Raw genomic sequence first — 22,235 nt, forward strand, 5'->3', positions numbered from 1 at the left:
CCATAGTTTTTGCAATATTTTTAAGCTTCACTCCCATTTCATGCGTTATTTTTGACTTGATTCTTATTTCATGTTTTTCTATTGTATTGTCTTTTGTTGTTTTCTTTTCTCATCTGTCCCTCCACCCATCATCATCACGACTAGTTTGCAAGACATGGTGACAAAGTATCAGAAAAGACAGAACAGAACGTGAGGAACTTGAATTTTTTTTTCTTTGCTCCACTGGAAATGATGCACCATTCTACAGTCTTTGAACATTTAGTCGAGACGTTGATAGCAGGGAGAGAAAAGCCAGAGTTTTTCTCTGGGTTTAGTTTCGGTCCAGTTGGTCTATCACTTCTGGCTGTCGCAGTCAGAGAAGAGCTGATATTTAAAGGAAAAATCCCCCCGACGGAAAAAAACAGAAAAGATATTTGGGATGCACCTGGTAGTCTGAGCCAATTATGTTGTGTGGTGATTTTGCTCTGATTCCTGCGATAATTTTCATCTATTTTAAGACGTCAGGCCCTCAGAATCAAAGAGCAATGATCCTGATCCACACATGTTGAGTAATTCAAACAGGAAGACATGGCTTATGGAAGGGCAGAGATCCAGTAAATCCAAGGGGGGATTTTCCTTTGATGTGCGAAGGCTCGGGATAATGCATCATCAACAGTGCTCAGAGGTTCCCTCATAACCCCAGTTTACTGCACTCATCACTGCATGCCCTCACATGCTGAGATGCATGAATACCACTGACAATATGTTACTTGAGCCCCAGCATGAAGCAAGCCTCCCTCCCTATATGGTTAACCACTTTGTAAAGCTTTGAATTGAAAGGAACAACAATGTGGTGATTTCTCTGGTCATCCCCCTCGAGGCCGTGATCTTCCTCACAGTTCTCCTTTACGCTTCTGAGGGGGTGTATCCAGCTGTGTGTTTACCGCCTCAACTCGTCCTGAGCATGTTGTGTCGGACACCGCCGCATCGTGTCTGAACAGCAGTCGGCTGAGAGTCAGCCTCTCGCTCCCCGGGCCCTCTTAATATTTCATTGGCCCGCTCGAGGGCTGGATGTGACCGCGGCTCGGCTGGTGACTGCCCTCCTGACAGCAGAGAGAAAAGGGTGTGTTCCTCATCAATCTTTGACTTGCACTTGCTTAATAATGCAGAACCCTCAAATGTCTTACAAAAAGCTGTCTTGCTCACCAGACACACGCAGTGTTAACCTCTGGCTCCCGGCCATTCCACTCCCCTGTCACTGTTTGCTTTTCTCCTAGTGTGAAGGATTATTCATTGGAGCTGCAAAGTGCAGCCTTTTGTCAAAGGGACCAAAGTGTTTTGATTTGTAATGAGCTGTTAGCTGCCACATTTGAATAAAAAACCACATGCATTACTATTTTCATACAATATAAATGATGTAGCTATACATTTTAATATATTAATATTAATATTGCATAATTCCATTTCTATGAAGCTGTTCTAAAATATATCAAATCAAGAAAGGCATATATCTAGAGCACTTCTAGCATAAAATATCACTGGAATTACATTGTTGTTTTTTCTACTACACCATGCAGATCTGCTCTGTAAACAAAGCTAATGTTTTCTTTTGAGGACACTATTATCTTGCAAGGCAGCTGGATTTATGAGATCATGTGAGAATCCATCTTGCCAGGCTTCAGGTTTTCTGTTTGTGTCTGCCCCAACAAGGGGGGAAGCCAATCAGTTTCCTAGGAGGGACTACTAGCAGCTACAGGCATGGTTTTAGGTGTGACAACAGCGAGAAGCATCCATGGATGTGAATAAAAATGGCAGCTCCTGAAGAGGTTAGTGTAGATACCATGATAGCATCACTTATATCAGAACTGGAGAGTATTTCTTCATTAAAAGAAGAGCAAAAAAAAAAACAAAAAAAAAACACGGAAGGCTTTTCTCCATGGAAAAGATGTTTTAGCTCCTCTCATGACCAGCAACAGTTTGATCTGATTTTCTCCTTTTCCAAACAGTTTCTAAGGATGACCTCCCACGTGGTTCTGTGTAACAAACCCTCTTCCATGTCAGGTTAACATCAGTGCTCAAAGGATGAAATTTAGATTTTAGATTTTTGTCAAAACTTTCAAACAACCAGTATTTGCTTTTTATGCCTCTATGCTGGAAACAGCTGTGGCTGGAGGCTTTATGTTTTCGGGTTCTCCGCTCATCCATGCCTTGAGGAAATTGGTCGAATTTGGCACAAATGTTCACTTGGTCTCAAGGATGAACTGATTAGAATTAAGCGGTCAAAGATCTAAGGTCACTGTGACCTCACAAAACATGTTTTTTGGCCAAATAATTCATATGCTAATAATGACAGAAACACTTGAAGCTCTCTATTGGTCCTCTGTAAAATAGTGTCTAAGTGAAGAAAGCATGTTCTGTAGAATCATACATGTCAATATAGAGATGTCTCCCAATTTGCCAAAAATGGCAGTTATTCTAGTTCTTGATATGATATTTAATTGAAGGCTGTTCTACAGTGCATCACCAGTATAGAAAAAGAGCTTCTGTGGTAGCTTAAAAAAATACCTTTATATGTCAGTACTGGCCAGTTTAGAAATGTTGTGGTCATACAGTTACAAGGCTACATTTGTGACAGCTTAGATCTGAAACATGTCCTCAGCCCACTCAGGGGAACAATTCTGATGGACTTTGAAAGACCATCTTTCTAACTCTGAAGTATTCTAAAATGTTGACCTGAAATTTGAGAATGACTTTAGGCCAGTTTTTAAGACTGTAAAAAGAGATGGTTTTTGTAATGTTGGTTGGTTTTTTAATATATTAATGGCTGTTTGAATACGTGCAGTTAATACTGCACGGAGCAAACTTCTTGTTTCACAGATAACAGTTATTTTTTCACATGACACTGTGGAGCGCGAGTTTTCTAAGTGTATGTTTCCTGATGCTCTTAGAGAGGATGCATATGTCTGTCTGTGCTCCAGAGCCACGGGGACTTGACTGGACCGACAGTTTCATATATCTGAAGCATAAACAGTGGCATCTATAAGACCCAGGGACACAGAGGAGCAAAGCAGAGCAGAGCAGAGCAGGACGATCCATAGAAGCTAATGATGAATGTAATAGTGTGTAACAGAGATGTACAACCAATGGCGGCAGAATGTCACAGACAATTAATGTCTCCTCAGCTCTGTGTTTGTTTGCTTCCCCCAGGCTTTCAGCAGGGCTTAACTAATGGTATGGTGGTCAAGGACATAAATTGTGGTTGACACCATGTGTGAAGCGCTCAATTACATAGTGCCCACCATTGTGCTGTTGGCTGTAGACCTGAGAGGTCTCTCTATGTGCTCCGAGTATATCATGAAACTGCACACAGATAAGAAAGTCCTGGAGAGTAATGATAGTCAAAGTTTTGCAGCAGGAGGATTAAAGTAACATTTACACAGAGTCACTATTACTGTTGAACTTGTAGAATATTTGGTCAGCATGAGAAAACAATTTATGTGCTATAACATTGTTAAAAACTTATCATTTGAATTATGTTCTTTGGATTTTTTTTTTATTTTCATTTTAAAAGTGCTGTAAGAGATTCTAGAGAAAGATGGTGAGTCTCACCCCCCCCACTACCTCCTCCTATCTTCTCAAGTCTCAGCTGGGAGATTTCCACAAGCCGAAAATTCACTATGTTACATATGCTGCATATGATCACTACACCCCATGAACAAAGTAAAGTCACAAAATGTCATGAAATTAAATATTCTCACTCCTATTTTCCCTTTTAAACAGAGAAATACAACCATTCACCTTTTGAATTTAAGTTTCTTTCTTTTAGCAAACTAAGATGAACTTAATTGGCTCATTAAATCCTTTTAAAACACACTTCATTCAAACTCGACAGAAAAGCATGTAAAACTCACCTAAACTCTGTGCACTCTTCCAGCAATCATTCTTGGTTTGGTCAAATGAAATCATTAATTCACTGCATGAAAAGAGTGTAAAGAGTCTGACTCTGCAGGCTGTTTTCCTCTCACTCCTCACCCAGCTCAGAGCACTCATGGTCTGACAGAGTGGGTGTGTCCTGTGCCGCTGGATGCAGAGCAGCAGCTGTCACTATGCAGACCATTACATTAGCAAAATAATATGACTAATATTGCCCCAAAAATCAGCCAAGAAAAAAAACACAGCATTGGATTCTAATCTAATAATCTAATTGCCCAACCCTAAAATCAGTCAATCCAGAATGATTTACTGCACTGACCTGTGATTGGCTAAAGTCTCTCATCAGGGCAAGATCTTCTAAAGCATGAAAAAAAGAGCCAAGAGGGGGAGCAGAGGTCTAGTGTTCTCTCAGACCATTTGACTTATCCTATTATTTTTCAAACTTTGTGACATATTGTGAGTTGCAGAATTTTGGAGATGTTGGCTATAGAGATGGCTGCCTTCTCACCAATACAATGGAACTAGATGGGATAAGTCCTGTGGTGCGCAAAGCACCAAAAACTACATTTGAAAAACTTACATGTAGGAACTACTTTGCAGTAGAATCTACTGGAACTACTTTGTTTATACATCAAAGAAGGACTTTCTTTCTAACAGTAAGAAATTCACCTAGAACGAAAGTAGTTCCAACACAAAACTGGGTATATGGATTATCTTGACTGGGTCATGGTTTTTGGAAAGAGACACTGGTTTTCAATTTTTAAAATGTGTTTCTTTTTGTGCTTCAAGCACCACAGGACTGGTGCCATTTAGTTCCATTATATTGGAGAGAAGACAGACATCTCTACAGCTGATATCTCCAAAACTCTGCAACTCACACCACAAAAATCTAGATGGATAAACAGCCCTACTACTTCTATTTCCTCAGATAAGAAACAATGTCATGATTTTTAGGTTCTGCATCTTCTCCCCTCATCAAGTGTCCACAGAGCCAAAGACAAAGACACTTGGCTGCTCTGTCATCATAACAGTAGGCAGCAGCAAATCCCCAGATTGTCTAATAGTCGAGGCATGTTCTGCAAAGCTAATTACAGCTTAAGAGTCCGTCACCCCCGTCCTTCCTCCCACCCTCCCCCCTTGTCTTTGGCGTGAATGCAGTCCCAGCATTGCCATCCAAGGTTATTGTATTCCATAAAAGCTACTAGGCTATGCGTTTAGATCTCACTGGGCAAGCCATTATTTGAAATCTCCCCTTTGAAATCCAGGGAGCTTTTGTCTCTGACTGCTAATGATTTTAATTATAGGTGGTTCTGGGCCTTTCAGAGCCCTCTGTGCTGGAGAAAAGAACATTTTTCTCTCTCTTCCTCAACAAGATGGGAGGCTCTCTGAAACAGATGCAGAGATGTTGAGCCACCCCTCTGATGTCTCTATAGGACTATTAAGCTGTAACAACTTAATTTCACAGCGCCACACAAGCACTGGGCTTTGACGGCACTTAATGAGTGTTGCGCTCTTTTCATCCGTGTCAAATTTTATGACAAGCCCTCTATTTTACTCCATGGCTCGCAGTGGTTTGTGAACGTGTAATGATAATTGAGAGGAAAAACAGTGCAGTGCCCAGCTGTGTACCAAATCATTCTGTCAAGAACTGAAATTATGAGTGTATGCATATGACTGTGTGTGTGTGTATGTGTGTGCAGGACTGGCGGTGAACATAATTACCAGATGAAAGGTAAATCTGGAGATTTTCTGCCACTCTGCTGTGCAGTTCAAAGAAAACTCTTTTTTTTTCCAACATAACTATAGTTTTCATAGTTTTTGCCATCTTGCCACAATCATTGATTGAGGTAACATTTTTAGATACATTTAATTTTCATCTTCAGGTATATGCAGGCAGGCAGGAAGGTATGAAAAACATGAAATAAACCAGCGATAAGTGAGACAGTGTGCAAGAGATTTTTTTTTATTTTATTCAAGCCCTGCTGCCTCTGACACACACTGAGCTACACAGTTAAAAGGACACAGCTTTTAAATGTCAAAGTCCATTTACCAGTCAGTTTGCTACACACATAAAAACAGTTGTACAATGTCCAACGCAGGCCAGGCGCACCTCCTCTGAGTGCATCGGTTGCTCTGCTGAAGTTAGAATAACTACTACACTCCAATAAACAGAAGAAAATCTCAATACCATGTCCAATAATGTTTTATTCTCTTGTGCTGGTGTTTTTTGACATGAATGTAGTATCTCCAAAGATTACACTATGACTATACATCAAATCCCACTCTGAAACCACATTTTATAGATCAAATTTCTGAATGCAACCTCAACACAGTTTAAAGCCCTAATTAATAATGACTTGTGAACCAAAACATACTCAGAGCTCAAGGTACGCTTGAGGGGAGTCGCAACAAAACAACACCAAACTGTGAAGAATGCTTTAATGTCTCTCAAACAGCCCAGTGGAAAGCTCTTAATAAGTATGAAAAGGATTTGATGTGGCGGTGAAATGCACTAACAGAAGTGAGTACCTCTGCTACACACCAGCAGGTGCTGGTGGTTTATCTTCTGTAAAAGGAGGAGGATGCCACTCTTGTGATATCTGACAAAGGCTTTTTTGAAGAAATGAATCAGCATGTGAAAACGAAAAGAAATCGAGCTGAGAACTACACCAGTTCAGCATTGCACTCCTATAACAATGTTGGACTCACGATGGACATTTATCCAAATCGATGCTGCAGGACCAATGATTTCTGCTTCTTTGTCAAAACCTGGTGCCATAATCCAACCCTACATGTGTCTTGGGTGATCTGATCACAAGAGGACAGGTCCAAGTGTGTCAGTTCACATCCGGCATGACAAAGTGTCTCCATGTGCAACCAAATGTGTTGTTCTTTTTAACCGGTGGCCCACCAATATTAGCCAACACACTGGGATAAATGGGCACAATGTTTTTTTACAGAAATAATTTCATGAAGAACATTTGCTGAATTTACAAGAAGGCCAAAATAATTAAGAATTTTTCGTTTTTAAAGTTTCTCCTCACTCAACAACTTACTAAATTGGTTGAATTTTTTTTTTTTTTTTTTTTTTTCATTTTCTTTTTAAGGAAGTCTGGAGACCTTTTCCACAGGCAAGAAAGACGTAGCCTATCGTCGCTGTCCTATATAACACACTTTTCTCCAAATATGGTGATTTTGATTTTTTTGCTAAAACTGGAGGAGGGAGTGCTCCTTTATCAGCTGAGACACTTCTCCTATTTCTTAAGCCAAACAAACCACTGGATCATCTGAAAAATGGATTGTCACAAAGCTGAACACATGGCTGTTTTTCTTAGTTCTTGAACAACTGATATTTTGTAGATAAGTGTGTGTCAATGCTGCGACAAACATGTTCTTCAGAAGGAAAGAAACAACTTAGTGTGTTGCATTTAATCCCAACTTTCCAAGAAGGTACAAATGATTAAGAAGTTTCTCATCTCAAAATTGTGTGAGGTCTATCAGAGGTTTATCAGATGTCCCACAGCTCCTTGTGGAGTCACAAAAGGTCACATACAGCATTATTGATGATGCTGATGTTTAAAATTGTTGGTGTTCTCCTTTAAGTTTGAGAAAATTATGTTTAACTTGGACTACAACATTTTTACAGAAAGCCTGCATTTCAAACTGCTCTTAGAAGTTGTGAGCATTTACTGGACAGAGAAAGACACTATTAAGTTGCATTTGAAGTTAAGGATCCTTTGAGTTTTGAGCTTGAGATGTCAAGATATCTTGAAGATATTCTTCTGCCTTTTCGATTTTGAACATTCTTTTCTAAATCTGTCTCATAAGTCCCTCCCTGTTATGGAATTACAATACTAAATTGTAGTAGCAGCAACATGAGCGATCAGACAGCCTGACGGATGTTGGACGCATCGTCAGTTTAACCAAATCATCAAACCACTTATTTGTTATCACCTAAACCATAATTAATATTCACTTTCTTCTTTACTGAATAAGAGTTTTGCCTCTAAAACCAGTCACTTTGGGTAGTCATCCAAAGTATTTGTGTGTAAAATTTGTTCATACCCAAGAGGAGCAATGGCTAAAAGTGTGAAAATGACAGCCAGATTGTAAAAAAAAAAATCCTAAAGTTCCTATAATTTCATCTCAATCTGCTGAATCAGTATTTGTTCCTGACCTGTTCTGGAGTGGCGTTAAGGGGGGAATGTTTGTCGGAGGCCTCGGTGCCAGGTAACTGCCGGACCGTGATAGCATTCATCTAACAGTGACACAGTGAGAAGTTGCTGTGTGATGCTCTACAACCTCTCACAGGCATGTGCTTGTGTTTACAGGGGCTCTTCAAGCTGACTGCATGTGCTGTCTTTCATCCAGAATAAATGCCACAAGCCCTCTTTGCTTCCACACTAACATTTACAGCCTGTTCTTCATTCTCTGGTTTCACAGCTACAGAGAATTACAGAAACTTTTCTATCGGTGTTGACTCTCCTTTCACACTAACATTTCTTTTACCTTACCTTTGAATGGCTATATGTGGCTTCTTCTTTGTGCCGTGTCATCTCTCCTCTGCTTCCTCTGACTTCTTTTCCCTGTGTCTGACTCCTCACCAGTCAGGGGGATTCAGACACAGACTCTGAGGTGGAGGATCGTGTGGATGGGGTGAAGTCCTGGTTGTCCAAAAGCAAAGGTTCTGCCAAGAACCTCTCAGATGATGGCAGCCTCAAGAGCTCCAGGTCAGTACAAAGGCAGCTGCACTTATCATCACTTCAGCAGCAGTTAGTAAGCATTCTACGCACACATTTGACTGCTTTTGGCTTGTCTTGATGAAATGGTTTGCATGATCTGACCCAAAGGAAATAAAACGGAGCAGAATACTTGGCTGAAATGAGGGGACTGCTTTTACTTAATGTATTTTCAGGCTGCTTCATCTTTATTGTCACCTGCTTGGTGAAGAGGGGACTTTCTTTTTTCCAAAAACAAACCACCTCCGCAGTAGATTTATCGACATGCCCAGTGGCCAGCTGGCATAGTCTACCTGAGCCGCTCGCTGAGATAAATGAATGTGTCTGCGAGCTGACAGCTTCGATTGCCCCAGATTTGTCTCCTTACCAGAAGATTTAACTTCCCTCCCTCAGCTGAGCCACTCCCAACTTTAAAAACTTTTGGAGTTTTTAAATCTCTCTTAGCAGCATGTCCCCTGTAACATACAGTGACTGATTCATTGAGCTGGCCAGCACTTCCACGTAGTAGTACTTTTTACTTTCAAGTGGCTTTGATTGCCATTTGCACAGGCGTATGAGTACATTGGACTTCTTGCCCAGTTCCAGTGTAAAAAGGTAGAGAGGAATAATATGTAAAGCTTTATCAAATTAAACATTACACTTTAATATTCAGAGTGTCTATTTGCACCCATGGTGAGAATAGTTACATGGCAGCTATGTGACTATTTACACCCAGCCCCATAGTTTAGCTATAAAGAGTGATAAAATCTTTGGAAATAGGGGGTTGTGGTGGATGCATGAGTTAAACAAACAACTACAAGTCAGTGTTCACTTTTAATTTTTACATCTTGTTTATTTATTATTTTGAGGGTTTTCTTGTTCTTGTTCTTGTTCTTGTTCTTGTTCTTCTTGTTCTTGTTCTTCTTGTTCTTCTTCTTCTTCTTCTTCTTCTTCTTCTTCTTCTTCTTCTTCTTCTTCTTCTTCTTCTTATTATTATTATTATTATTATTATTATTATTATTATTATTATTATTATTATCATTACTATTAGCTTTCAGTTGCAGTGTGCTTAGGTACTACTTGGTCAGGTTTAGGAAAGGATCATGGTTTGTCTCTGCTAAGTGGGTGTAAATAGCCACATTTTACAACCTGGGTGTTTGTTGGCTTACAGACACCAAGGTGCTAGTCTCCGCCATGCTAGCCTTTATACACCCAGGTGTTAAAAGCCATATTTTCTATTTCTCCTCAGGTGCAAATAGCATCACTGACTGCTGACACCTGGGTGCAAATAATCTGCTGAAAACACTTAATCCAGAGTTTAACCAAATACTGAAGTCTTGTGTCATGCTCCAAGGGATATATTGTTTAGGATCAGTGTTAAATGTACAGCTACTTAGTTCAACATTATGCTCATACTGATTTTGAAAAAATTAGTCACATATTACTATAAATATTATTGGGTAATTTCCCCTCAGTAAGCAAAGTTTTTGTTTGTACAAATTGCATTTATATGAAAGTACATATAGGCTGTGTTTTTACTGGACCACAGCAGTTATAGTTAGCGATACCCTGAATGTCAGCCCTAAAGCTACTGGTTTCCAGCAGCATAAAGTCCCATTAAGGTCAACAGCTACATTATGTGAATGTTTTGTCTGATCATAATGCTTCCTAGAGAATTGAAGTCGAGATCTCTTATCATTACTGTGTCCTTCATGCATCCTTGGTGGGCAGTAAGATAATGTTGATGTCTGTCTTGACATTTCAGTGCAGGGAAAGCCCTCTTCATCCCTAGTCAGTTATCCCCAGTTGCACTCTTCTGAATCTGTCTTCTTTTTTATTGCTCTACTCTCATTTTGCTAAATTTCAGCTCTTACATTTCTCATCACATTTCTGTTTTCATTGTTTGTCAAGTTTCATTCATTTGTTTCTTATTCTCCTCCTTTACTCACCTCCACTTGACCATGATCTCATCTTTGTCATTTTCTCTCCCGCTGTCTTCATTCCTTTGTCTTTTCCACTGTTGTTTCTTTTTAGATTTGCTGAAAATGTAGATGCAAAAGAAGGGAAAGAGTGGAAAGAGGGTAAGGAATGGAAAGAGGTAAATAAAGAGGGCAAAGAGGTAGAGTCAAACAGGCCAATATCAGTGATGAGCTCACTGAGCTACAGAAAACGAGCCACCCTCGATTCCAAAGGAGATGCCCTCTTCAGTGCTCTCAAGGAGAATGCCAAGTCAGAAGACGCTCTGTCCTTCCATAAGGCTAAACCCAAAACCGCAGATCGTGAGGATGACACCTACTCAGTAAGCTCCAGGAGGAAGTCTCAGGCAGGAGATGACATGAATGACAGAGAATCCGTCGTGTCTCAGGCCTATTCAGAGGCCAACAGCCGAGCCAGGAAAGGCATGGACAGCCGCTGGGGTGACTTTGACAAAGAATCAACCATTTCATACACTGCACCAAGTCGGGCATCAACACGTCTTGGGTTAAGCCCAGAGAATGATGCCAAGTCTACCATCAGCTTAGGTCTGTCAAGTCCACTTGGACGCCGCCGAAGCACCTCACGCCTTGATGAGGGCAGAGGAGGACGGTCAGTTTATCACAGCAGTCCCAGTAGCCCTTGCTTTAGCAGACGCTCTGGGGGTCGCAGTCCTGGAAGTGTTAGCCAAGCTGATTCCCATATGTCACTGGCACGCAGCTGCCGCCTGAGTGAGTTTGACGTTGATATTGATGATAGTCGTAGTGTGGCCTTCACCGAGAGGACAGCGTACAGTCCTCACTCGTCCACTGGCCGCAGTATGTCCATGCCACCACCACAAGCCAGATCAACAACTGCTGATGATGACCCAGTTGACCACAGTGATATCAAAACAGTCAGTCATCGCAACTACCTCGACCCTGACCTGGAGAAAGCCATCAATGAGGTGCTGAGTTTCAAGCCTATCAAATTCAAGCGCACAAGCTTGGAAGACTCAGAAGGTGAAGAAGAAAAATTAAAGGATGATACCCGCTCTACCAGCAGTCTTAGACGCTCTGCTTCTGCTTTGGACTGCATGAGAGCGTCCCGCAGCGCCAGCAGCTGCAGCAGTCGCCATCGAAGCAAGAGCAAAAACAAGAGCAAGAAAAAGAAGAGAAGCCACAGCTCCGAGTCTGACAGCTCAGGAGACGACCGCCGTCACAGGAGCAGCTCCAAGAGGAGGTCCAAGAAGTCCAAGAAAAAGTCCAAGAAGAGGGATCAGTCATCCTCCTCTTCTTCCTCGTCCTCTTCGTCTTCAGATTCTGAGTCGGACTCAGAGTCAAGTTCTGGTGCCTCCACCATTTCCTACCGAAGTTCCAACAGCGTGAAGAGAGCCCCAAGTCGGAAGGCATCCAGCCCAGAAGGAGAAGAAGATGCTCGGCCTCAAAGCGAGAGCCAGCCCCTGGACAAAAAGGGTGATAAGAAGAGGAAGAAGAAGGTGGACAGCCTGATGATGAAGTACCTGTACCGTCCAGACAGTGACTGAGGCAGGCAGTAGGTGGTTGCCTGCAGTTGGACTTAACCTTGAAGAGTGATTTTAAAGCATGGTGTGACCTGACTAACCAAAGATCTTTTCACTGTTATCAATCAGTGCATTAAATGTTTTCACAGTTTAGAATTCTGATTTGTGGGTTACGTTTTTTATGATGAGTCATTGCAGGCATGCTAACAGTTTGGATTGTTTACTACTACATGTTCACAGCATTTGTGGCCGTCTTGTTAAGGCTTTTATTGACGACTCTTTGGGAGCAGAAAAGACTTGGGTGTGTTGTGAGATTTATCACACCAGGATTGGTGCGATGGTGCACTCAACATGGATGTTAACTCAGCCTTTAATTACTCCCGAGATGTCATATTGATTTATAGCCCCAGAAAGGTAAAAATAACGGGAGTCAATTAAGAGAGGCCATAATACATTTTTCCTTCCAGTCCCATAACTGCAGGCATAATTAGACCCCAAGCATTGATTTACACCAACTAGCAAATTCATTTGAGATGCACAGTTGACAGTAATTAACCCCCAGTTTGCAATATTTAAGCAGTTTGAATGTTAAATAATGTGAAAAAGCTGGTCTAGACTCTATGCAGACTGGTGATGGGATTGGATTTTTCTTGCATCAGAATTCATTAGTTATATTTCAGATGATGTTTAAAATACAACTTGAATAATGTTTAGATATTGATATTTTTTCAGTAGATTTCTTTGTTTTTTTTGCACTAATTCACTTGACAGCTGTTACATTTTGGATGATGGAATAATCACAGTGTTTTTATTTGAATGATAAAGATTTAGTACCTTAGTAACCGTTTTGCACCCTAACATGGCACCATACTGCATGAGACTTTGTGACACTAGATGCTAGAGAGAAAGGCTCACCTGACAAAATGGTTAAATGTGCACATACTCTGTGGTGAAGAGAGCTCAACACACTGTAACTTAAGGACGCACAAGCAGTTAGACAAAACACAAGCAAATGATGAAAACCTCATGTGAAATGTGAAATGTTCTTAAAAAGCACAAGAGACACATTCACAATTAGACCAATATCATCAAATACAGAAGCATTGTAAGAAGCAAACAATGAAAATGATACACAGTACAACAGAGGATTATCAGAGACAGAACAGATGAACTATTAGATAGTAACAGCTAATGCTAGCTTTGTTAATATCTCCATTAACATCAGAATCACACAGTAAGATTAACTTATTTTCAACTTAAAGGATAAGTGTTCAAATGTAGAAAATCATGTTTGCCCACATTGTTACTGTGTCCCCTGGAAAACTGTGTTTCAGTGTACTTCATTGACTTGCAATGTTTTTATGTTTGCTTGTATTTTATATATTTGCAGTGTGTCTCTGTGCTCACTGATCCAGGACCACCAAGTACCACAGTCATGTTATTATGGATCCTGCTGCTTTCTCTGGCTTGACCCAGCCTACTCTGCCACTGATTGACTTACCCTGTTTCACTCCTCATGCCAAAAACCTACCCAACCCAACCAACGAAGGCAAGCCAGACAGAGGCAGAGTGTAGCAGGTCTTTCCAAGAAAAGCAGAGGGATCCATAATAACACATTGCAGTCTTGAATGTCTCACAGTTACTTTAAGGGAAGCCCAGGGAGAATGTTGACAGGACAAACTCTCTGGATGGCGGGCAATTATCTCAGCAACCTTCCATATGTGATAAAAACAATGTCAGCAAAACAACAAAAGAAACCTTGATTCATTCTGATCAAGAAAGGGTCTCCTATTAGATACAGCACTTTTACAATCAAAGATGGTGTAGGATTTCATGATTTCATCCTCACTTCACAGCCACAGTTTGCTTAGTTCTGTGACTGGTGGCCAGAAAGATGTATTGCAGAAATACTGAGGATTAATGCTAGCATTGGATAGTCAGACTAACTTGCAAATGTGAGTTAGTCTGGAGCCTCTTAGTTAATTTTTTCGATTTTCATGGGGTGTTAAACACGGAATTTGATAGACCTGCAACCAATCAGAGCAACAAAACATAGCGGTGCTTGGTGTATTTACAAGCGGGATACAAAATACACTAAAATGTTTCTAAAAAAAACATTTTGGATAAGATACAGCCTTTGTCCCAAAAGAAAATTGGCTTTGATACATACAGTATCTGCTGTAAAAACAAAAAAAAGTTACAGAAAGACATGCATTTGTACACACGATGCATACACAGAACTGTTACTAGTCCACATGCACACACACTCAGTAGCTACAGTACATACACAGACTGTCACCAGCCAACAAAGTGCACATTATCCATCCTACAACACACCTGAAATAGGTGAGAAATAGACAATGCAGTAACAGAATCTTGATCCATATTTGATCAGCGCTGCCTAGTTTGAACAGTGTGATTTGAGTTTTGGGAGCCTGACGCGTTGCGCTGGACAGACCCACTGACTGGAGGCAATCAGATACACCTACAGCGAAAGATGTGACATGTGACCTTTCAGATCTGGACCAGTGACACTCCTCTATCAATTGGCGTATAGAACCCACCCCATTTTCAATAAATGGTTGTGAGTGGCCCAACTGGATCCAAGGCTGGTTAAATTTTGTCTGAATGGAAGGACAAGATGTATCTTCCAGACATAAAAACATGAGTTCAGCAGATTGGTCTGGTTCCCTGACTAGATGACTGCAGTAGTCTCATTCATATGCAATATATCGACCTTTCTCAGCCTGACTAAATCATTGCTTTTGTTGTATCATTCAGAAGATTAACTGCCAGCCAGTGAGTTCATGTTGTGAAAATTTTTCCTATAACAAATGTTGTGAAATTATTTTTTTCCATGTTATTTTCTAAATGCAACCTATATGTGGCAAAAGTGATTTCTATATTTGCATGTGCCAAGAGCTCTCTTAGACACCGTACAGTTCTCTGCTCACGTTTATTGGATACTAACATCAGCTTCTGCTTGTTCTCTCCTGCTCCAGCCCCACTGGCCGGAGACGCTACCTCTTCGATAGATCTGACGAAGAGGAGGAGGAGGAAGAAAAAGAAGAAGGCGGGGCGACCCCGGGCTCTTACTACTCTCGATACAGATACAGCAGCCATTTGAAAGACGACGACGATGAGGACAGGCTGTACGAGACCACATCGTAGTCCTCGCTGTCACCACTCGCCGTCTAAAACTCACCCTCACTCAACCGTGACAGTTTGTCTTGCATGCGAGGTTGACCCGAGGCGCGGTCAGTCCGACACAACTGTACACTTCAACACTCACAACCCTGCAGGAAAACACAGACATTCAAATACTGTAGATGTTCCTAACACTCAGTCAGAGCTTCCTATGGCAGATCCTCGCAGGATTTGGTCATAGTTTGACAAACCCCACGGTCTGTTTGACTGTGCACTCATCAGTCTAACCTCACTGCGCACACAGCAGCGACTCCACTCTGCTGGTTGCATGGAAGCAGTAGTGTCTTGGCTTGAAGCAGCCATCCTGTTTAACTCCCATCATCATGGTTGTAACTGAGCCAAAGAACTCGAGGTAGATGATAATAGATTGTTTCTTTCTCTCTCTGTATCTCTGTCACTCTTCCTCTCTTCTTTACATATAGTACAACACAATAATATGTATTGCCATAGTACAATGTATTGCCAAAAAGCCTTTGTTCAAGTATGTGTGCAGACTGTTTTACTTATTGCCAATTGATGCTGAGTCTTGGGAAAAAGTCCCAGCCTTTTTTCTTCTTCGATCCTTTTTGGGACAAGTGCCATTTGATTTAAGTGGCCTCCTCTACAGCTGGCTTCTCTGCAGCTGTCGCGTTTCATGAACTGCTGCGCTCTACACTGAAGACTCTCTCATCATCATCTGCTCGCTTTTTGTTTGCCTGAAAAGTTTTTCTGCCTTTTTTGCTGGTAAATGATCTCGTTCCTCCTTCCAGAGGAAGAGGATTGCATCACTAACCACTCCGCCATGAAAGCGAAGCATTTTTCTCCTTCCGATTTTTTTCTTTTTTGTTTAGGATGTTTGACAGATTTTGTTTTGCAGAGGACCGCCGTCAAGCAAATTAATTTCCGAGAGGTTTGAGCTTACCTCTGTGAAATGCCTTGTCTTCTCTTTTTTGACTCAGTACTTCTTTAGTGGTGAAGAGAATTGGGATTTGTCCTTGTGCTTGTTGTTCACATGCCGTCTGTGTTTTGTTTGACGTTTGATGTGCTTTCCTTCTCCAAAGGTAATGTACTTGACTTTGGGCACCAGTCATTTGTTGGTTTCTAACAAAAACCAGTGAGCAGATGGGATCCTCAACCAGCATGTTAAAGGAAGAAGCTGGTGTTATTCTATATTTTTATTGTCAACTAATCACATGGAAAGACCAAAACGAACAGTGTTTTCTTGACCTTTGAGAATAGTATGTGGGACAAAATCTTCCAAACTTGTGTTTTTTGGAACTTTGAACTACATCTCTGGGTCCTCTTCAGCAAATATACCTGGCTCAGGTGTCATCTAGACTTGCTACAGTAATTCTGAATGTTACCAGTGTTACACAGTGTTTGGACACACACCAAATACATAACTTGTTCACTGCCCAGACCAACCAAATGTTATGTGAATGCAGAAGAGAGGCAGGAGTCACAGTTTTCACAGACTGACATGAGGCTGACTGACAACAGGATATGATTGCATCGCCAAAGAGTCCAAACTAAGGCTAATAACTTAATTTAGAATTTGTCTGTCGGGGCGGCAGGTGGAAGGGGATGTTACATTAAGAGCTCTAACATCATTAATATTTAGCATCATAATAATCAGTAACAGTGTTGTCGTGAGTTTATTAACCAGTTGGAAAATTTCCTCACATCATCCCAAATCTCAAGGAGCTTTCACACCACCGCGCAGTAACCACTGTGACAACTATCTATCTGCAAGATCGTTCTCTCAAAAATTAAGTGTTGATCCACCACTGAGGTCCAAGCCTGTCATGACAGGCAGGTGCTTCAGTGAACATCACTTAATACAGAAGTCCTCAACATGTAGAGGTTTGAAATCTCAGTCTCAGGCCCAGTTTTTCTTCTGGTTGTCCTTGTGCACATGGTTAGCACCATGTTGTACAGCTCCGAGTATCCAGACACCAGCATTATCAGCTCCCTTCTATCTTACCCAGAATACCTGTTCTTTCTACAATTCCCACCCACTTCCATTTGATTGGCCAAAGCCAGGCAAGAACCAGCAGAAGTTGAGCATGGTGAACTTTGAGCAGCAGAGCAAATATTATAATTGTATATTCATGTGGCCGGCAACTGCTTTTTTCCCCTAACACAATGAATAAAACGGCCTCCTCTCTGCCACCATTGGAATGACTGGAGGCGCCAACTTACTGCGCGGCGCTGTGAAAAGGCCTTCAGCCCTAAACTTGTTGGTTCCTACTGATGTAAATCTATAAAAAAGCTGACAAATATGTGAAGGAGCCTCAGTAAGTTCCTGAATTACTGAAAACTGTAGTTCACTCAAAGGTCAGCACTGTCAGGATGATTTGCTGTTGGTCAGTGGTGCAAATTTGAGTGTCAAAGCTCACCAGAGTCCTGCAGGTAGATCTGCTGATGGCAGTGATTCCACTGAAATGAACTGATCTTTCCTTGGATTGATGGATTTTGATGAAAATGAGACAGATGTAGAATATCACCAGCCTTCTCGGGTACTTTAACTTCATGAACTGGACACACTACAGCCTGTATAACCAATACTGTGAAATCATGTAAACAACAAGAAAATAGGAACCTGCATTGTCATTGTTGCTTCAGCGTCACATCACACCCTTTGGTCACGTGTCTGGTATTTACTGAGTAGCATTACAAAATTTTGAAAGCCATTTAAAGTCCAGGAGAGCTTGACATGGCATTTTGGGGCTGAAATAAGTGTGTGAAAGTCCTTCATTGTGGGAGAAGTTGGGTGTGATTCTACTATACATGCTTTTTGTAGACTATTGTCTTCATTTTTATCCTCTATGCAGTCAACACAAGTGTGGAAATGTGTTTTTGATCTTTTTGACCCTGATAACAGTGTCTGGCTTCAACAGAAAGAAAAGAAAAAGAGCAGACCTAATATTGCTGACTGCACACAGTATTTATATATAAATATGTGTATGATTCATGCTAGCTTTGAAAATAGTTAATGTTTATTTTCATTATTGAACAAATTGACCACTTGTTATAAATTTTGCATTACAGTTTAATATATTGTAAATAAATGATGGTGATTGTTTTAAATGCCGTGCAGACTGGTTTGTGTTTTGCTGCTGTGTGTTTTCACTTCACGTCTTTCCATTTAGACTTAAATATGGACCTTTGATTTTGCTTTTGTTCTGAGATTTCCAGGGGGCATGCAGGGAAAACAAAATAGGGGCAACAATGCTGTTTTCTGATGCATCCACTTTGGCGTGTTCATGTGTTTTGACAAATGTCACCAGCAGCGTTGACCCTGTGAATGGCCTCCAGGGAAAAAAAAAATCCCTGTTTTTTCTTTGGAATTTAAGGGGAAATAAATATTTTCTGCTCAGAAGCTGAACTCTAAGGACTAATAACAATAATTAGCTCTGCAAATATTAACACATCTAGCTGGAGGCAGCAGGATTTCTGTCAGAGAAATCCAGTTTACATGACGATGAAGATGATTTAAAGTGTCAGAGTGATAAATGCAGGCTTTCATTTCAAAAGCACATCAAAACCTTGCTTAAAGGAGCAGTGTGTAACATTTAGAGGGATATACTGGCAGAATATTGCAGAATTGGAATATAATAAATACTGACAAGTATGTTTTCATTAATTTATAATCATGGTATTTTCATTATCTTAGAATAAACAGAGGGGGGCTGCCATGTTTCTACAATAGTCCAGAATGGAGAAACCAAACACTGGTGAATAGGTTCTACATGAAACTGCTCACAACAAGGTCTGTGGATTACTATAATGGGGTCGTGATTTTTGGAAAGAGACACTGGATTTTTTTTTTTTTCGGTGCTTTCAGCACCGCAAGCCAAGTGCCACTTAGTCCCATTATATTGAAGAGAAGACAGACAACTCTACCCAGCTGATATCTACAGAACTCTGCAACTTACACCAAAACTATCTGGATGGATAGACAGAACTACAGTCCAAGGGAAAAGTATGTATTTTAGATTTGGGGGAGAACATCACCTTTAAATTGCATTCATGATGTTATTTAAAAGGGACATAAATCTGACCTGTAAAAACCTGCAGAAACCCCAAGGATCTTTGAGTTGTGGACAAAACAAGACATTTGAGGACGTCATCTTGGATTTTGGCAAATAGTGATCAACATTCTTCACTATTTTCTGACATTTTATGAACCAAACAACTAATCAGTTAATCGAGAGAACAACCAACACATTAATTGATAATGAAAATAAGTGCTGGTTGCAGCCCTACCATGTATATTATGTAAAATACAAGCATTCGCCTGATATTTTCATATTGACTAGTTCAAAATAAGTGAATGATTTGAGATGATGGAGTTCTGCTAGTCTCTCAACAAGGAGAAAATATATGACACACTGACTGAAGGACACTCTGAGGACTAAATAACATTGACTCTGAATAACATCCTTCCTTCCTGAAGCCTGCAGTGTGTGTGTATGTGTGTGTGTGTGTGTGTGTGTGTGTGACAGAATGTCTCAGTTGTGCAGTTGAAGGCCATGTCATGTGTTCTCTGTGAATACTCAAACAGTCGAAGTCCAGCAGTGCTTTGATAACAGTCATCTGTTCTGTGTGTGTGTGTGTGTGTGTGTGTGTGTGTGTGTGTGTGTGTAGAGAGACTTTCATTAAGTGCTCAAAGTGTTGTTGAAGGACATCAGAGTGAGAGCTGAGATGTAATCTTTCTCTGCAGATCAATATTCAATCTAATATTTTGATATGTGTAAGGAGTGTGCTCTGCATTCTGCCCTTCGTTCAACTTCTGACTCCAGAGAGCACAGAGTCCTTCATGTTGTTTCATCAGGCGTCATGTGCATCACAAGGACCCCAAAAACTCATTTCATGTGGAGACGCTGCAGCTGTGACACAGATGTCCAGGTCACCACAGTGACAGACCATCATGGAGGTCAATTGTGCTGAAATGTCCGTCAACCAGGTGAAACTAAAGGAACTCTCTAAAAAGTCTCATTTCAAACCAGAGTGAAGGCTCTTCTATAGTGTGCAACATCTGTTGAAGCAGACTGAATCCAAACAGACACGTCTTCATGCAGACTTTATGAACTTATAATGTAATTGCAATGTCTTAAAGGGAAGTTTTCATGTGGATGTCCAGTCAGTGTTGATGGTAAATGAAGTCAAGACATTCCTCACTGATGCTATACTGACAGAGAAAGCTGAGTTCTCCTGCTCCTCCTGCATCCAGTGATGTCACACTTATGTCACAGTGATGTAGCTGGTCTTGAGGCAGAACTAGAGGCTTTTTTCAGTTTGGATGGTTTCCTCCTCTGGGTAGTCAGGTGGTGTCCTAGATGAGTATTTTTGTCACCTCACACTATGTTTCGGCCAACCAAGCTATAGGTAAAACAGTAAAACAGCTGTAGGTAGGGTGGTGGATACATGGCATCAAGGGTGCAGAAGATTGAGTGCAGTGCATCCTGGTACATGTAGGCACTGCCAGCATGGCTTGCATATGGGAGAGGTTTGCCTTCAAATTTTTCTGCCAGAAAGGCCTTTCTAAAACACTCTATATTAACACAAACCATGACCTTTTCAGAAACAGATAAGTAGTTTTGGTGCCCAAATGTAACCACACTGTGACAGAAAACAGAAAATGCCCAGACGATAGGAAGTCAACACAAGTTAATGGGCCTCATGCATTAATGTTTTCATACTTCTCTTTCTCATATTTGTTCTCAAAAAACACCTCCAGTCATGTTTTCAACAATGTAAAATGTTGTGAATGAGAAGTAATACATTGTGTCTACACCTCTCCCTCATTAAGTATTCAAGGATTCATGAATATGTAAATAGTCCCCACCCTCTCCGCACCCCCAACCACCACCCTACCCCTCAGTAGCTGCACCTCTGTTTTGTTAGCTAATCACAGTAACTAGCTACATCCAGCTTCTCCTGTGGGCGGGGCATCACCCCTAATGATTTGTATAGCGCCACCCCCTCGATTAACGGGATTGGTTCCTTAGGTTTATGACATCATATACCAGCCTGACTGAATCTGTTTTCTTGTGACTGTTCTTGTTCACTGCAGTTTCAAAGCATTAAATGCTCAGACATGGTGTTTACTGATTATTTCTCTCTTGATATGTCCACGAGGAACACCACATGGACATGTTAACAAGGTTAAAAACAGGATTTTCACTGGATTAGAACACGTTGTATAAGTGAAATATGAAAATCCTATGTGGGATTCATAAAACTTGCACTGACAGCCAAACCACCAATGTGAGTGGGTTGATAAATCATGCTTGATCTTAAATTGGTTGCGTGTGCCAGGAACTTTGAAATTAACATATAGAATCGCCTCAATAAATCTGCATAAGGGCAGACTGAGCCATGTTCAAACCACACAGCAACAAGCAACTCACATTCGACAGGTGACGTTAATCTCAGAGAAAAGAGGAAAAGAAAATAAATTGAAAAGAAGGAAAATGACACTGAGGGACAGCAGGGATGCAGCAGGTGCAGCCAGGTCGTGTCCCTCACCTGCCACCCCCCAGGCCAGCAGAACACAGCTTTCATTCTGTGCATCAGACGTTGTTTGGACATTTATTTAATAGATTTTTACCCTTTGAGACATGTGGAGATGGTGCCTGTATGTTCATGAGTACACTGGATTTATCTGGTCTGGTAAAACTTTGGTGTTAATCTGAGAAGTTTGGTTCAATTTCTAAAAGATTCACATTTATCTAAAGATGATGAAAGAAAAGCCTCTTTAAAAATGTTTATTTCAAAACTTAAGTGTTTGAGTTTGATGCAAATAGGAAAAATTTAGTGAAGACAATTAAATTACGTTTTATCAAATTCTTTTTATCAGTATTCTTGACAAACCCTCATCTGTGCTTCATTGCATAAGAGGAAATCACTGATTGTAAGGTAGGTACTGTCAATAAGTT

General features: G+C 40.8%; 1 protein-coding gene across 11 annotated transcripts in view; it reads left to right on the forward strand.

The window, feature by feature from the left end:
* myo18ab (myosin XVIIIA b) overlaps window positions 1–16,772 on the forward strand; it is a 206,342-nt gene extending 189,570 nt beyond the window's left edge. For 5 of the 11 annotated variants that reach the window (XM_084716789.1, XM_084716790.1, XM_084716794.1 and 2 more), the window contains 4 exons: window positions 145–189; window positions 8,520–8,642; window positions 10,665–12,137; window positions 15,108–16,772. In XM_084716789.1, the coding sequence (XP_084572915.1) occupies window positions 145–189; window positions 8,520–8,642; window positions 10,665–12,129 (1,633 nt within the window). In that variant the 3' untranslated portion in view covers window positions 12,130–12,137; window positions 15,108–16,772. The remainder of the gene's footprint in view (window positions 1–144; window positions 190–8,519; window positions 8,643–10,664; window positions 12,138–15,107) is intronic. The other 6 variants (XM_084716795.1, XM_084716792.1, XM_084716785.1 and 3 more) reach the window with 5 other exon arrangements.
* Window positions 16,773–22,235: the final 5,463 nt, after the last annotated feature.

Source organism: Lutjanus erythropterus, chromosome 4 (genome assembly GCF_056507025.1).
Source record: "Lutjanus erythropterus isolate fLutEry1 chromosome 4, fLutEry1.hap2, whole genome shotgun sequence".
In the NCBI taxonomy this organism is placed as follows: domain Eukaryota; kingdom Metazoa; phylum Chordata; class Actinopteri; order Lutjaniformes; family Lutjanidae; genus Lutjanus; species Lutjanus erythropterus.